General features: G+C 48.3%; 1 protein-coding gene across 1 annotated transcript in view; it reads right to left on the bottom strand.

Moving 5' to 3' along the window:
- The window catches only part of LOC119444305 (zinc transporter 7-like), a 205,626-nt gene that overhangs the window by 57,274 nt on the left and 132,001 nt on the right, over positions 1-16,351 (bottom strand). Inside the window, exon 7 of the mRNA XM_049664531.1 lies at positions 12,538-12,655. Coding sequence (XP_049520488.1) covers positions 12,538-12,655 — 118 coding nt within the window. The remainder of the gene's footprint in view (positions 1-12,537; positions 12,656-16,351) is intronic.

The following is a 16,351-nucleotide window of genomic DNA, read 5'->3' as shown; positions in this document are numbered from 1 at the left end:
AACTCCGGGACGACGGCACTTAAGAGGGAGTAGCGCTCGTTACAAAAGGAAGTAGTGCCACTTACTGGCATAGTGAGCTTATCGCACGTTATGTACACACATTCACGCCTACTCGCACGCAAACTTACGCCCACCCTATTGCCAAGGTATCAATAATAAGTGAATGGGCGCACACTTGAACCAATGTGCCGAAGCATGAGTGACGGCGACTACAACGACAGGACAGGAATGTTTGAAGCTAAACGTTTCGTGACGGTCTACAGAGTAAGCGAGAAACTAGCGAAGATACGTCTTTGCTACAAGCTACCGCAGAGTACAGAACATTTACATTCCAAGCTTAGTGCGCAGCAAGAAGAAATCTGTCGCAGCAGAGCACACCCGCGATCGATTAGGCTGAAAATAAACAATCCGACAGTGGCCGCACGGAGGAACTTCACTCTGTCAGAAACATGACAAGACGCAGCTTCAAAATGTTAGCCAAATAAAGAACGAAGATCACACTTATCCCGAGTTAATTCAAAAGCCGAAAGGTTGGAAAGCTTGGAATACATTTCTAACCCCGCTTTTAGTACAAGCATCGTATACCTAGGGTGGTTCGTTTTCGGATAAAACCCGATTTTACCCTATTTTTACATCCCAAGCATGTTTCAGCAGAATCGGGTAAAACCAGATTTCCTCCCCAAATTCGAAAACAACATACCAACCTTTTCCTTTTTTTTATTTTTCACGCTGCACGGATATTGCGGTGCACACGCGCTAGCTACCCTGCCTCAGGACACTGAAGTCAGATCCTGTTGACCTCAAGTGAACTCCATGGTGACCTATACACTTCATGTCACAAGCTGCGTGCAGCACTATGGACGCTACAAGGCTCTAGAGGGCGCCAAACTCTGAGTTAGTAACTCACCGTGACATTCTGCGTGGGCCGGCTGAAGAACAGCGACGATAGGCTCCTCTTCAATAGCACTGACATTGTTGTGCCTAACTAATAGAAGCTGTGATGTCGAGAGAGCTTTCTGACAGCTGAGATACGTTCAAAGATCGAATAGGTGTCGAATGGAGACCGACATGTTGCGCTGGCAGATGATAATTTATGTTAACAAGGATGTGTAAAAAATCGATGACCAGCTTTTCATTACTAAAATGTTTAATTTTCTAGAAGCTATCAGTGCTCTTTAACGACATTACCACTTATTAATTTCCGAGCAAACGCCGAACTTCAGAGTATTTGCTAGAAAATCCTGGCCCTGATGTCCCCCCGATTACGAGCTTGAAGCAGATCCCTTGAAACACCAGATACCAGCTTGGAAGAGTTTTACCGCGTTAGCCGTAAGGAGCTCGGGATATTAGGCAATGTATTACTCAGTACATTTGTAAATTTAACGCAAAACAAACCCGAATTTCCGAATTGTTCCACAATAACCCCGATTTCTCCCTGATTATGAGCTTGAAAAATAGCACTCGATCTTTACTACCAAAATTTAAAAAATAAAAAAACCTGAAAGCGAACAACCTGACGTATACGCTGATCGCGCAGCTTGGGCAAGGCGTAATGAGCTCTGAAAGCCCTTACATATTCTGTAAAGCTGTGTTCAAAGCGTTGGGTCGTGCACAAAGCCACCGTCTACATTATGCGTCGAAAAGAAGGTTTGCTGCGCCGCACCGGCGTCACGCGCTTGCAGTGTAAACGCGAGTCAACGGAGGCAGCTGAGGCAAGCAATGAACGCGTCACCACGTGATGAAACATGGCAGTGCCACGGGAGCGCAGCGAAAAGAGTTAATAGCCTGGTGTTGGCACTTTCTGCACATGGTTTCCCTTTCGCGTCGGATTAGCCTGTGGCCTCATCGCCTACGGGGTGCCGCTTCAACATGCATAAGCAGTGCTTACATGCCGCGTACTGTTTCGCCGGCGATGGCCTCAACTAAGAAAAATTGGCTGTGGTTTAGCTTTGGTTAAACCTAGTCGAGTAGCGATAACACCCGGCTGCGCTTAGGCTTCGCTTCTAGTTAGACACCCTCCATACTGCGGCCTCAACTATGGCTGCGGCGACGCGAGTTCTCCCCTTCTATGGGGCTCTTGCGTTGCCCAGGGGGCGCTGCAAAAATGGTGCTAAAAAGCGCCCTCAATCCGAAACTGGGTAGTACCAAGCTCGGTCGTCTGCTTCAGGAAGCACGTTTACAATATGGACCCGCCACTTTCGGTTGTGTTGTACCACGGCTTGCAGCGAATATCGGGCGCCAAAGATTTTTCCATGGGTGGCATGCTGCGTAAAGGCAAGAAATTATGCAACGCCGAGTACATGTACGCCGTTCAAGAAATAAGCGGCGAAGTTTTCGCGCGGTGTCAATTGCAAGTGGAGCGAGTCACGCACGTTAGAAGTTGAACTTCAGACAACGTTTGCACGCTGCTAGATTCAGGCGCACAAAAGCGATCGGAATGCTTTCTATAAATGAATTCACAGCAGCGATAAGCAGACATGTCTCCGGAACTGCTCGAGCGCACGATCGTACGCGCCGCGACGGCAGCGGTCTTTCGACATGCCGCGAAACGGCGGGTCTCCTGCAATCTTTGTTGACTGCATGCCGCTAGACAAGTAGTTATGCCTGCGCTGTATTAGCAGCCATCTGCCTAGCAATTGATAACTCAAGCAATGCATATAAGCTCGCAGTAACGTACGTACGTGCGAATCGCGTTGTAGCGCGCGCTCGTGTACTGCTCGCTTGATGTAGCTTTTAATGACAGCGCTCGAACATCGATATGCTGTAATCAATACTACCTTGCTGTGCTGCCTCAACGTGCTGGCTTGAGGTCAAGGATGAGCACATTCAACTCTCTAACCTGTGCTGCTCCTACTGGTGTAGTGAATTGTCACCGAATCAGCCCGACCATTTGTGGTCATTTGCACACACCTGGTCACTTCACCACTTCGCACCTGCCGAATTGTTAATTGTCGCTGTGGCCGGGTCTCGAATCGTGAATCACCAGCCATGCCTGCTGCTATGTCGGTCTTCCATTTCGCTTACCCAGCGCAGCGAACTGCAGTTATCCAGCGCTCCCGACGCTCCACAGCGTGAGGCCTTGAAGGAAAACGGTGGAATCTGATGTTGGGATTCAGGCCTTCTTGTTCATGGCAGCCCACGACGCAGCAGTAACGACGGGGACGCTTTTTCGAGGCTGAGCTAGGTCTCTCCGGATCGGCGTCGCCGATGTCGTCTGCTTCCAGCATTACGTTCCACGGCACACGGAGAGTCCGTTTTCGTAAAACTATAGGCTGCGGCCAGCTCGCAGCCTGGCCGCCATGGTCTGTGAGAAGTGATGAGCCTTTTCGCACTCGAAACAGGGCAGAAAAAGTGCGAATCGACGCAAAACGCGGGCTATAAACGTGCTTCGCTACAGCCAGGGCTCAATACTATCCAAGCTAGTACTACCCAGATGGCGTTTTTCGCCGCCACCAGGCGCCGCTACTATACCTCAAACTTCAGCGCAAGACGCCCATAGGCTCCGTACAGTGAAGTTTGCTGCGAGTGCTGCGCCATCTGTCGCAGCGCCGCCAACAATAATGAGACGGCCAAAGCGCGCGGGAGTATTCGTAGGCGCGGCGTCTATGGTGCTGTTCCGTGTTTTCTGGCGGTGAGACAATGTCATCCTTCAGCTCGACTAATTCGAATCCATCGACTGAAAGCGTACGGAAAAAATGTCACAGTTTCGCCCTAAGGGCGAAGCAATGAATGCGATAGCAACACAGCAATGTCATACGAAGTAAGGTGAGCGGCTTTGGTAGCAATATGAATTGTAGTAAACATGAGCTGATTAAGTAAGCAGGTGTGCTGCGGCGTAAGTAGACCGACATGAAGAGAGACTCGATGACCACGAGAAGGCGCGTGCGAAACGGTGGTGTTGATGAGAAGCGCTTCCCGTGGGCAGCGCACGTGCGAAGGGATACACCTGTAGCGCTGCACTGCCGATCCGGGCAGCATTACATGTTTAGCGTGCGTTGGAAAATGTGGCCCGACTATTACTAACTGAATAAACAAGCGTGGTGTGAGCGCGCACAAACAAACATGAAAAAGGGAGCGGAACAAGTGCCCTAATGCTACGTAAAAAACTGCCACAGCCACGAAGGCCAGCCTGGCGTGAAATTGTACCGATTTCCTGGCCGCCCGTGGGAGCAAGAACGACGGAAAAGATGGATTGTTGCTGTTCGAAGAGTTAATTATGAAAACAGCGTTTTCCTAGTGTCAATGTAACTATATGCTTCAAGGTCTAGTCAGGTCTATCATTTTGAGGTTCTGCAACTGTATTTGTGTGCTTAGCGCGGTTGGAAGTGTATCGAGCACATTTTGCACAGCAAGCTTGCGTAGCGCGAAATTTTACGCGCGAATTTGCGCCTCAAATGCTCTTGTAGGCTGCATGCGAATCTTTGTTGATTGCTTGCAGTCCGGTAATTAACTGTTAAATTGCGTTTTTCTGTGATACATTCAGCGAAGTAAGTAAACTCGGTTTGCGTTGATTTTGGGGGTAGTGATGGTGCGTGTAACATCTAAACTTCAAATGCCTTCCCCAAGTGGCGCCCGCCGTGAGACTGCTGTCTCTCGTCAGCGCATTGTGGCGTGTTTGCCTCGTTTACCGCCTCGTGAAGAACTCATTCGGTTACTGCATGTGCGCTCTTGCTTGCGGCCGCATGCATAGGGCACTGTGTCGTCAGTATGAACTGCGTAGTATTCGCAATTATGCTCCTCTTCTTTTCTTCGGCGAGAATGACGGCTCACCGTGGATGCCGAAGCAGACGAGCAGGATCTGCTCCAAACACTTCGTGAACGGCGGAGTAGCCAATAAAGCAAAAATCAACACCTAGAAACGCTTCATTTATAGATTTGCAAAAATGCGTTTCTGCACACGGCGGCCACGAAATGAACGAAATACTGTAAATAGCAGAGCTGCAGTTGGACATTTCTGTGACCACGCACCGGAATACATGCCAACGTAGCAAAAACGACGTGTAATCACCGAATGTTGATTTGGGACTGTTCTCATTCAAAAAACGTCGCGGTAGCATAATCTTGGTTTGAGCTAGTTGCAATGCGCCGCAAGCTCCCGTCCTGTTTGTGTGTTCTTCGTCTTCGTTAAACTTGCACTGCAGATTTTCCTCCAATAAGTCATGGTAGCGTGTGCGCTTCCTCTTATTCGTCAAAACCACTTGCTGATATAAAAATGCATGCATGTTCTCCCTACCTGCTAGGAAACGTCGTACACTTGTTTCCCTTGCTCAGAGTGACCGACAGCGCCCTCAAGTCGGCGCCGTCGGTCTCCTTCACGTCGTAAACGTGACCCGCCACATACAGCTTGTCCCCTTTGTCGAGTATAGGCGCACGAAAGTAATTTTCAATACAGCTTATCGGCTTAAAGCCGCAAAACAACACCCGCGACATTTTGAACGTCACGCGCGCGTTGAAACACGTTCAGTAGCTGCCGCGGGGCTCGGAGCGGCCGTCTCAGTGTTTCACATTCCTACCACCATTGGCGCTGCACGGCGTTTTGCCGTATTCGGTTGTAGCGCCCGTATTCGGTTGCAGCGGCAAATCTAGGCCTTAAGTTTAGCACAGAGAAATCAAGAATTATGATATTTAATGAAGAGACGAGTAACTTCGTGATGCCAATTCAACAGCAAGTAATACCCATAGTGAAACAATATAAGTACTTCGGCGTACACATAAACGAAGGAAAGAATTACTCAAGCAACCACCAAGATAATCTGAAAATAAAGGGAAGCGGAATGCAGCAATAATGAAACACAGAGCACAGTGGGGCCACAATAAGTATGAGGTGGTGCGTGGAATCTGGAAAGGAGTAATAGTGCCAGCGCTAACATTCGCAAATGCCATTCTATGCTTAAAATCGGATATCTTGTCGGGTTTGGAAGTTAACCAAAGATCAGTAGGCCGGTTGGCTTTGGGAGCCCACGGCAAAACCACAAATGAGGCAGTGCAGGGTGACATGGGTTGGGCCTCTTTTGAAGTCAGAGAAGCACAGAGCAAAATTAGTTTTGAAGAAAGGCTCAGGAACATGGATGAAAATAAATGGGCGGCTAAAGTGCACTAGTATCTCTACATGAAAAGCGTGGACACAGAATGGAGGAAGAGGTCAAGGAAGTTGGCAACCAAGTACAGGATAATCGAAACTGTAAATAGACAAGCAGGAGTCATCAGAAAGAAAGTGAGAGAAATAGAGACCGTGAATTGGATGCAAAGAATTGAAACAAAAAGGACAATGGAGATTTACAAGAATGAGAAGAAAGAAATTAGAAGGGGGAAATCTGTACGATAACACAAAGGGCAGTGCCTTGCTATTTGAGGCTCGAGCCGGTTTCCTAAGGACAAAAACATATCGGGACAAATATTCGGAACTAGATGAGACATGTGTATGCTGCAGTAAAGATACAGAGACCACTCAGCACATCCTAATGGAATGCGACGGGATCCACTCAGCGAGAACCGTAGGTAACGTGCAACTCCCAGAAGCGCTTGGGTTTAAAGTGGAAGGAAACATCAACAGATCAGCCATAGAGATAAGCAAGAGACGATTGTAGTACTGGTGGGAAAAATGCTGGGAAATATGGATACGACCTGATCTCTTAAAATCATAGGTAGCGCACAAGTTAAATTTTTGAAAAAGAAAAAAAGAATAATGAGAGGTATACAAAAATGCTAGATAAAGCACGTGTATAGTATACCTGATTAAATCAAGCAGGCTAGGTGACAATTTGTCGCCGCCCCGTTTCAAAGGGAATGCCAATAAACCATCATCAACATCATCATTATCATCATCATCATCTGTGGCGATTGGCAGGCAACGGCAGACGCACGCCTGTAGGAGCGGTGGCCGTGCGGCGATCGCGACGAGCCGAGTCGCCGGAGAATCGAGGCCCGTGGTGTGACGTCACACAGAGGGCGCGGTGAGCGCCCAACGGCTAAAACTTTACCAACGGCAGGAGCGGCGACCGCAACGAGCGGAGTTGCTGTATAATGGAGGGCCATGGTGTGAGGTCACAGTGCGGCCACGGCTCAAAGTGCGGCGACGGCAAAAAGGCGAAAACGTGGCGTAATGTAGGTACCGCTACAAAACTGCTGCGCCCATTAGCGCAGAAAGGCAATGGCGTCAACGGGCGAATCTCGCTTTAGTCCGGCGAAAGACACGCCAGTGTGAAGCAGAACGCCGTCGCGCGTTCGCGGCGCATGCTGCGAACTCTGCCACTCTCCTTCCTGAATCCGAACGCGTCACAACGCAACCGGCTGCCCAAAACACAACGGAGTCGGACCAAAATGCTCGTACTGTCGCGGAAGCGACTCGGCAGCTGGACGCTGCTCGCCAACAGAATGCCGCGCACCAAGTGAACCTGCAACACATTCGCTGGCCCGCAAATCGTGCGCCTTTCGCTGCAGTAGACCGTGAGTTCACGGAGCAAACATGCAACAGCTTCTGTGAAGACGCCGTCTCCCTTTTGTGGTGTACCGATTCCTTCGAAAAAGGGATCAACCCTGACTTTTTCATAGCGCCGCAGTCTCGTGTAGCGGGAGTTGGATTGATTAGCGCCGCCAGCACGAACGGTGTTCGTGATTGTAAATAAATCACGATAGCGAACTTGTGCGCTCCTTGGGTCTACAATAGAGCTGAGAGTCACCGAATGGCGCGATTAGGGCGACTGTAAATTGGCGGCCATAAGATTAGGACCGAACGCTCGGGGTGGCCCAGGATACAGGAAGACGCTCGAGTTCGGATGAGTGACGGCTTCGCTTCACATCTGGCAGCTGGCGGCTTGCATAACATAACACATACCGCTCTCCCGAAAAATCATGTTGCAGGAGAACTGCACCAAATCCACCTTGAATAGCGTAAATGTGCAAGAAAACGGGAGCAGATACACCCTGATCAAGGTGGCCTGCTGCTGTGGTCTCGATGTTCATTGAGCGTTCATCTTTAACAATGCAGTAAGAGGGGCGCTACGACTGGCGAAGTCATTGATGAAGCTTTGGCCAGTAGATTTTTATCCGATAAACTCTTCAATTTTTTGGCTGTGCAGGGGGTACTATAAAATGCTTGAGCACGGAGTTTTACACCATTTTGGCTTACATTGTAGGCTAAAAACGTGATTTGTGAAAACCAATAAAGTACTTTGAGGCTAATCACTGCCAAGTCATCCCCAGCATTTTCCGGAATTTATTGTTTATTGATCGATTGTCGATTAGCTATTGAGTGGCTATCGCAAGGTGATGCGAGGCGCAGCTGTACGCAGTGACTCGTTCGCTCTTGGCTGAAGCATCCAGCATACATACTCATGTGTCAGTATTAGCTGTAGATCTAAGAATCTTATAAACACATCGTCTGGTAGTTCATGGGTGATAGTAGTTTCAGACAGTCCTAAAAAATCCTAAGAGCGCTCTCAACATTACAGGCAAAACCATTGCAGCTAGCAGCATCGTCGAGAAAGATTAAAAATCGTCCACACATATAAAAATCTTTATAACGTTCATGTGGCTCAACAGGATATTGAGCTTTCTGACGCACATATCAAGATACAGGTTGCTGGGATGCTATAAACACAAAAGCACTCCACGGGCTCGGGCTTACCCGAAAGCTCCGGCCCGGCCTTTTTCCCGGGCTCGGGCCGTGCTCGGGCACGGCATGTGCTTTTTGACCCAGGCGCTGGCCGGGCTCGGGTCCCCTTATTTTTGCGCATATAACCCGCACCCTCAATTTCGAACTTCACGAAAAAGAAAAAAAAATAACCTCGCGTATAACCCACACACTAATCCGAAAAAAAATGCGGACTAGGAAGTTACAACTACGCGCAGTCATCATTTCGTTTTCTAAACAAATTTATATAAAAACCACCGCCGCAACGCTGTCAGTGCTGTCATCCGATTCACTGCTGCCATCCGAGGCTTCATCGCAGCTCTCAAAGACGTAATCACCGTCGGAACCATCTAAGCTGTTGCTTATTGCACATTTTTGCGCACCATGCTATTGCACAGCTTTTGCGCACCATATCGGCCGGGATCGCCCCTCACGAATCTACGATCCACTGGCACAGCAGTTCAATACCTGGCCTTCGCACGCGTCCTGTCGATGTGAGGGCGTAAAGACCATCGGCCATCCACTGGCCAGACTATGGATGTGGATCTGGCTATAACCTGTGTTGGCCCCTTATTGGCCTAACACACGTCGATGTCGAAAGGCATGCGGACAATGTGGACTCTGCATGACAGGCCATGCGTTGCCGTGAAGCCGACCCCCACCCCCTCCCTTCGCGAATATTAGCAGATAACCCGTACCCCCACTTTTTAACCAACTTTTTTCAATTTTTGGTTCGGGTTATATGCGAGAAAATACGGTATTTTGACGCGAGCCCGGGCCGGGCTCGGACTTTCTGGTGGTTGGCATGTAAACGGCAGCGAGTTATCCTCGCACGTCTCGACTCTGAAAAACCTGTTGCCGCGGCGCAGCTGGAAGCTGGCAGTGCTACTCCTGTGTACTTCCCTTTTCTTCTTCCGTCGTATTTTGCGCTGTTTGAACAGAATCTAAAAGTCCAGAAAGACCGAAGTCGCCTGAAACAAAAGGATGTCATTATATTCCTTACATAAATCAATGTAATTGATGCTTTCAGCGCAGTGCAAGCGCTTTCGCGACTTGCTGATTCTTCAAAGGCGAATTGCTAAAACGGTGACTGGTAAGATACGATAATTTGTCACGTGGCTGAAATATGGCACTGCGTCCATCCATGTTTGCACGCATGTTCTCAACCGACCGCCTAGCAGCAGCGCATTACGCTGCACCATGGAGGAACTAGAAGCTTTGTTTCTCCATTTACTCCATCCATGCGCTGCGCTCACGACGAGTCGTGGCTGCGCTTCAGTTATAGTGTACTAGAATACGGTTGAGTGGAACGAGTGGCTGGGGTGGCGCATGCTTTGCAGTGAGGCGCCCGACGTGGAAAAATACTGTGGCAGCGCTGTGATACAAGAGGATTGGGCCGAATCAACGTCGCGCCGTTGGAAACTGCTGGCGATACTGCTTGGCAGGTTCATTCGTACTACTTCGCGCGCTGGTGTTTGCGTTCAGACCACTGAAATGGAGTTCATAATTGCATTTCAGATGTATTTGTGCCTTAACAATAAATTCCTTTCATTCTCTTCTTTATTTTATTTTTTAATGTCGCTAGGTAATCTTTTTCGGTCTCGGGCCGGGTTCGGGTCGGTTTCGAGCCAGGCTCGGGCCGGGCTCGGGCCTAATGTAAAGCGGTGGCGGGCCGGGCCGGGCGGGTAACGTAGATTATTTCCGGGCCCGGGCCGGGCCCAGGACTCGCCATAAATCTTTTGATCGGGCTCGGGCGGGCAGGCCAACGTAAAGAACGGGCCCGGGCCAGGCCCGGGCTGAAAAAATCGGCCCGTGCAGTGATCTAAAAACACGACCTGTCTTTGTATAAAATGGCGTCATCACAAGTTGCGTACGTGACGTCATCGCTAGGCCAGTTTTTGAGAACACTACGCGGGGAAGCAAAAAGCTTAAAGAGCTCCGCTGTGAAAAATTTAATGATGCGTGCACTCAGTTCCTGAAAGCGCAAGGTGCACCCAACACGACTCAGCGTATTCTCTGACAGCTCTTCTAAGATGGCCCAGAACAAGTCACCAAACATCTCTGTAGTAAGTGGTTCGTGTGTAAAGGGTAAGGTTGACGCTATCTTCTGCAGCCCTTGAGGGAGCACGGCTCAGCGCCAATATCTCTGTTTCGTTCGCGTTTTTTTTTCCCCGGTTGGTTCGACAGATACGAGGGAAGGTTCGGGAACGCTTTCGGCACCGCACCCTCGGCAAGTGTCCACTTGTCTCGTGGCACCTCAACCGTCTGTTCATTGATAATATGCACAAACACTTTAAGATGTGCTGCTAGATCATGAAAGTGTAAATCACACACCATGGATTTCGCTCGAGGAATTGCTCTGTTCAACCGCGCCGAGCGAAGTGTCGCATTGCTGGGAGCACACAAGAAGTGGCGTGCCGAACTGTCGACATCGTTCGATAGCCGCTTGTTGAAGTCAGGACCGCAGCACGTCGGCATCTTCTGCTAATATCCTTAACAAACGCGGCGAAGGCTACAGTTTCGCGGATGACATGCTTCCTGAAATCCGCGGTCAACAACCAACCACAGTATACACCAGCGCTGCACCGCGTGCTTCGTTCGGCCAGTTCGCATAGCCGGCTAGTGGGGAAGTGAAGCTGGGTGCGACGGCAGCACCATGAAGGTGCGGGCGGGTGGCGGTTCCGCGCAATGCCGCCGAGTTTTATTAATGAAGCTAGCTTAGTAACGTTGAGTAAACCAACTTGCCCAGTTGTCCATTCTACTACACTATATTTCTATTCCCCAGGTATGCGCCATTTCCTGTCTTCTACTCTCTTCGTTTTCGTCTTTCGTGCGCTAAAGAGTAGTCCAGTATCAAGAAACCAAATGCGAAGCGCGCGGTCCACGAACCGTAAAGCATCGCTGGGCTGCATGCAAACACACCCAAGTATTGCTGGGAATGAACAAGCAGGTCAAGCCGCTCTACAGGAACAGTGTGTTATGGGAACTTCTTGGGACGATCGTGGAGAACAAAATTTGAGGATAGACTGGTAATTGTTAAGGGAGGAACGACACCTTTCAGGCATACATATCAAATGTATGGTGTTGTTTTATGTCGTTTACGTATACGACACGCAGATATTATTGAGTTACTTTCTGAAAGAACTGCTGAATGGCAAATATTGCGCTGAGTATTTTACAATATTGCATATACTTAGATTGGGTCCTCGTCTAGAAGGCGAACGCGTAATACATTTGCTCCATTGTACAAAATTCATGGGCCTGTTCACATCCTATGTATTTACTTCACAAATGCCTGAACTTGCTTTTGAAAGTTCTCTTTAGGGTTTTCAAGACTGAGTCAGTGTTCCGTGAACACCTTTTACCCTATTACTGATAATTGAGAGGACCTATCTAACCCTTGTCATCATTCATCTAGTGATTGGGGCATGATAAATTATAAAGCAACTCTGAGTTTAAACAATACCTATTGCATTGAACGTTCAAATAAACTGGTTTCAGTGTTACTGCCTGATTTATAAATTGCGGGGGCAAAATGTTTTGTACGCTGAAGCACCAGTCCATTTAGAATAACTTCTTCTTGGGCGAGTTGATACTGGAAAGACGTAGCGCTCGTCTGTCCTTTCCTCTCGCCTCTCACTATTGTCTTTTATTTCGAGTTTTGCGCTACTAAGTATCATGTTCACCAGTCCATTGGCTTCATGTGTCGAATGCATTGGTGAAATTTAAATTTACCATGACTTCAATTGTAGAAAACTTGGCTCGAGCCTTGAAGTCTTTTAGCAGTGATCCGTTTTTGTGGTAGCAGCAATGAAGTGGAGCGAAAATGGGACACTTCGTGCAATCTACCTATCTCTTCGTATTTTTAGAAATTAGCGTTCATAATTAAAACTATATGCACACACCTTCGTGCGAATGTTCTCCTGAGTGAAAGCAGACGAGGCCCATCACGTTGACGACCAGACCGAGCGCTGAGATCAGGAGCAGGCGTTCGTGCTTGACGTCCGGCGGATCGATGACCCTCTGCGTGGGGTTTGAACAAGCAGTTGATGCAAAGATTTTAGGAGGTCCGTCCAAGTAAGGTCGCCGAAGTTTGTGCGTAATAGAGACCAGAATCTGGAGCTCCTATAGGTGGCAGACATCTTTGGCAGAGGATGCTGGAACTGGCGAATGTTCGAAGAGGATACCGCTCAGCCCGGTAACTTTCCCTAACAAATCGGCATCACCTTCGCGGACCCTGCCGACAGATGATGACGGGGGTCGAGATTAAGTTTCCCTCTAAACGAAGGTTCGAGAGTAAAATTCTGGTCTATAGAGATTCGCGGCATTTTGTTGAGTTTTCCTTTAAATAATTATAACAATATGACGCATTCCACAGTGCTATATTGTAATTTGCCCCTTCACATTACTACAGTTGACAACATTCGCTTATCTAGAGAAAATTTGCTGCCTCTGTAGACTTCCATAGAGGCAGTTTCCAATAGAATAAAGCTAAAACTTCAGTAAAAAATGAAAAAATCCACTGCCGCTCTTTAGGATGTGTGCTGCTAGGTGTGGATTACTTTATGGGGCTGTATTTCATTATATAGTTGTTATGATTACGTTTTTTGGAAAACTTGCCTTTCTAAGCATTAGAGTTGCTCGCAGGCATTAAAGAGGTCCTGAACCACCCTTCGGGCTAGGGGAGCAAACACAGTGCGCCGACAGCATACGCTTCTGTGTACATCTCAGCCAGATTTGGCAATTGTGCGCGACGCGTGTAGCTGACAAGCAAAGCACAAATTCACCTTTTTCTCAAACACTCTCTTTTTAAACAATGACTTCTTCTCAGTCGTATCGAAGCTGTCGGCGTCTTACGTGATTCGGCATATGCAAGATTCCTATAGACGGCTGCTATTAACAAAATACCTAACTACAACCAAGAAGTGTATAGTAAGCGAAAATCTGCGTATCGAATTTCGATTACTTACATCCGGAAGAAGCTAGACGACTATCTTCTGCTCACGCTAGGCCGTGGCCGCCCGCGTAGCAAATAATTTTTGGCGACACTGCTTAGCGGTGTCGCTTAGCGGTGTCGCAAATTAGCGAGGCCCATGGGCCTCGCTAATTTCGATTAGTATTGAACGCTTCACTTTCCTCAAAACACGCGAAACTTAAGGTCAGACCACACGTACGTATCCAGTACGCTTACACTCCTGGCCGCTCCTAGCTAGACACCTTGACCGACATCGCTTCATGTTGAGTCAATGACAGAGCTTGAAAAAGTGCGATTTGGATGTGGCTACTAATCGTCGGTCAAGCTGGTGCAGGACAAAGCCGGAACGCATCAGGTAGCACGGCTACACTGGAGCACATGAGCCCGAGCGCGTATACTCCAGCTCTGCCGTGCACGCACCAAGCCGTGCGCTACACTATAGTTCCACGTAGCAGCGTTTGGTGCGTATACAGTAGATGCCGCGGTAACCGCGGGGTGCCGAGCCCGCTCGCTGAGCTCCTGCGGCTCACTGAGGACAACCGCGTGCTCTGCGAGGTCTCTGTGGGTGACGTGGCTCAAGGCGCGAGGCGAGCCTGGATTACGGCGCGAGTCTGCACTACGGCATCCAACACTTACTCGATGCGGGTGCTGCCGGCGTACTCGTACAAGCGAACATAAAGAAGTGGCTTCGTTCGACCCTCGGAAATAGTGACTGCCGCAGGGATAAGTGCGAAAGGAAATGTGCTACTTGCAACTCGGTGCAAGAAAACAGAACCGCGCGCAGCTATCTAGTACACACTAGTATACCACAGCGACAATACACCCTGAACTCAACTTTAACTTGAGGGATAGCGTCCGAGTTTAGCGCATAGTAGGCGCCAATATTGACAGTAGTGGAGTCTACGTGAACATCCGAAATCAAATATAAACTGCCCACCACGTTGAAGTTCTGTAAGTGGAACGTTGTGAGCAGGCATTGTGAGGAGGCACTCAAGAAGGAGCGGGAACACCGCGAAGGGGGCAAAATGCGATCTTTGATTGCCATTAACTTCGCGCCTCTTGAACGCATTGAGGTACCTTTTACAACAAACTATTTCTGAAACTGTCTATTGTAACTCCACTTGCATTGCTCGACCACAATAAAACGTGCTTCAGAGCATTTTAAGGCACATATTGCTCGTGGCTAGCATATATGCCTATTATTCGTTTAAGCCCACATAGTGACGGTAAATATATATATATATATATATATATATATATATATATATATATATATATATAAGCAGGACATTGAGACAGGGTTCGGAAACACAAATGACTACACACCTTATTATTAAGCCTAACTTGATTCACTGTCATGAGCGACTCGTTCACCAATGAGTTTCGCAGCCCAAGGCTAATGGCGTAGAAACCGAAACAATAGTTACACTAGTGGCGTTCCGGAACTTCATGAAGATTGCAGGGTGAATTATATTAATCAATTTGAACTCTATAAATTGCACCCGGTCTTGCTTTTGCACTGTCACCTTGCGATTACTCGTTGGCAACCCTTACGCTTACGTGTTTTGCTTAGCTACAAATTGAGAATTAAACTGCAGCTCTGATGTACTAAACCAGACTGCAGGAGCATTTAATCATCTCGCATAAACGCGCTAGATTTATATCTCTCCTCATATGATCGCATCAATTGATAATTCATCAATTCATATATTGTGATAAGGAAATAACAAGGTATACGAAAGGATGTCGCATAGTTGCATTTCGGTTATATTGCCACTACAGCAATAATGTCCAATTCAATGCCGATGAGCGGTCCTGCGAGTTTTTCACTGCGAGTAACGTACTATAGTGGTGCGTGCTGTCCGAGCAAGCAAGCAGCAGCAGCTTGCGGCGCCAACGCCGCATGCCACCGACGTCCTGCGGCCGAGAGACCGGATAATCAGCAGCGTTCACCGAGGCTGCCAGGCGCGCGCAGCAGCTAAGCCCAGCGGGGGTGAGAGAGAGAAAGAACGCTTCCAATAGTGAGGGTGACGTGGCGTCACTGCGATGCCCTCTCTGGCACGCTACCTGGAGTGCTGCTTCGGCAGCGTGCGTTCCCTTTCGCCCACTCTGCTACAGCGAGGCGCGCTCGTCACGTGGCGTCGCAGCCAATGGGAATTTGAGGTGCCGTTTCGTTGGTATAGACTCCCACAGACGCCTTTTTTTTTCTCTAAGGGCCAATTGACGCTTTCGCATCAAAACATTGTGGAGCTCTACATGCCGCGGAGCTTCTATTCCATTGTTTTCCTTTGTGCAAAGCACGCCCATTTTTCTTTTGTTTTTGCAGCTCTTTTGTAGCTCCGTGCACGCTGCCTGTGATCCACAGCGTTGACCTGCCAAGTCGGTAATTATTTTACTCATGCATTTGCGTTTCCTTACTTGCATGTAGTCTTTGCAATATCCGTCAGAAATATCGCTACATTTCTGCTCTCTTCTGCTTAAATTACCTTTTCGCATATACATGGTGTCCCAGCTATCATGCATCACGTTTTTTAAAAAAAAGAACACTGGCCATTCTATACGAGAATAACCAAGTGCGCATTGTTCTTACTCGATAGAGCAGCCTCCCATAATATATTTTCATGCCATTCAGTTTCATAATTCGTTGCATCTAGCAAATGTTTTAATTACTCCTCTGAATGGCGTGCCTTCAATGCAGAACTTGAACAAATTTGAACAAAACTTAAACATCGCATGTTTTCAGC

This window comes from Dermacentor silvarum, chromosome 3 (genome assembly GCF_013339745.2).
Source record: "Dermacentor silvarum isolate Dsil-2018 chromosome 3, BIME_Dsil_1.4, whole genome shotgun sequence".
Taxonomy (NCBI): Eukaryota; Metazoa; Arthropoda; class Arachnida; order Ixodida; family Ixodidae; genus Dermacentor; species Dermacentor silvarum.
Note: the sequence above shows the minus strand (reverse complement) of the source record. Positions and strands in the feature narration are given on the sequence as shown.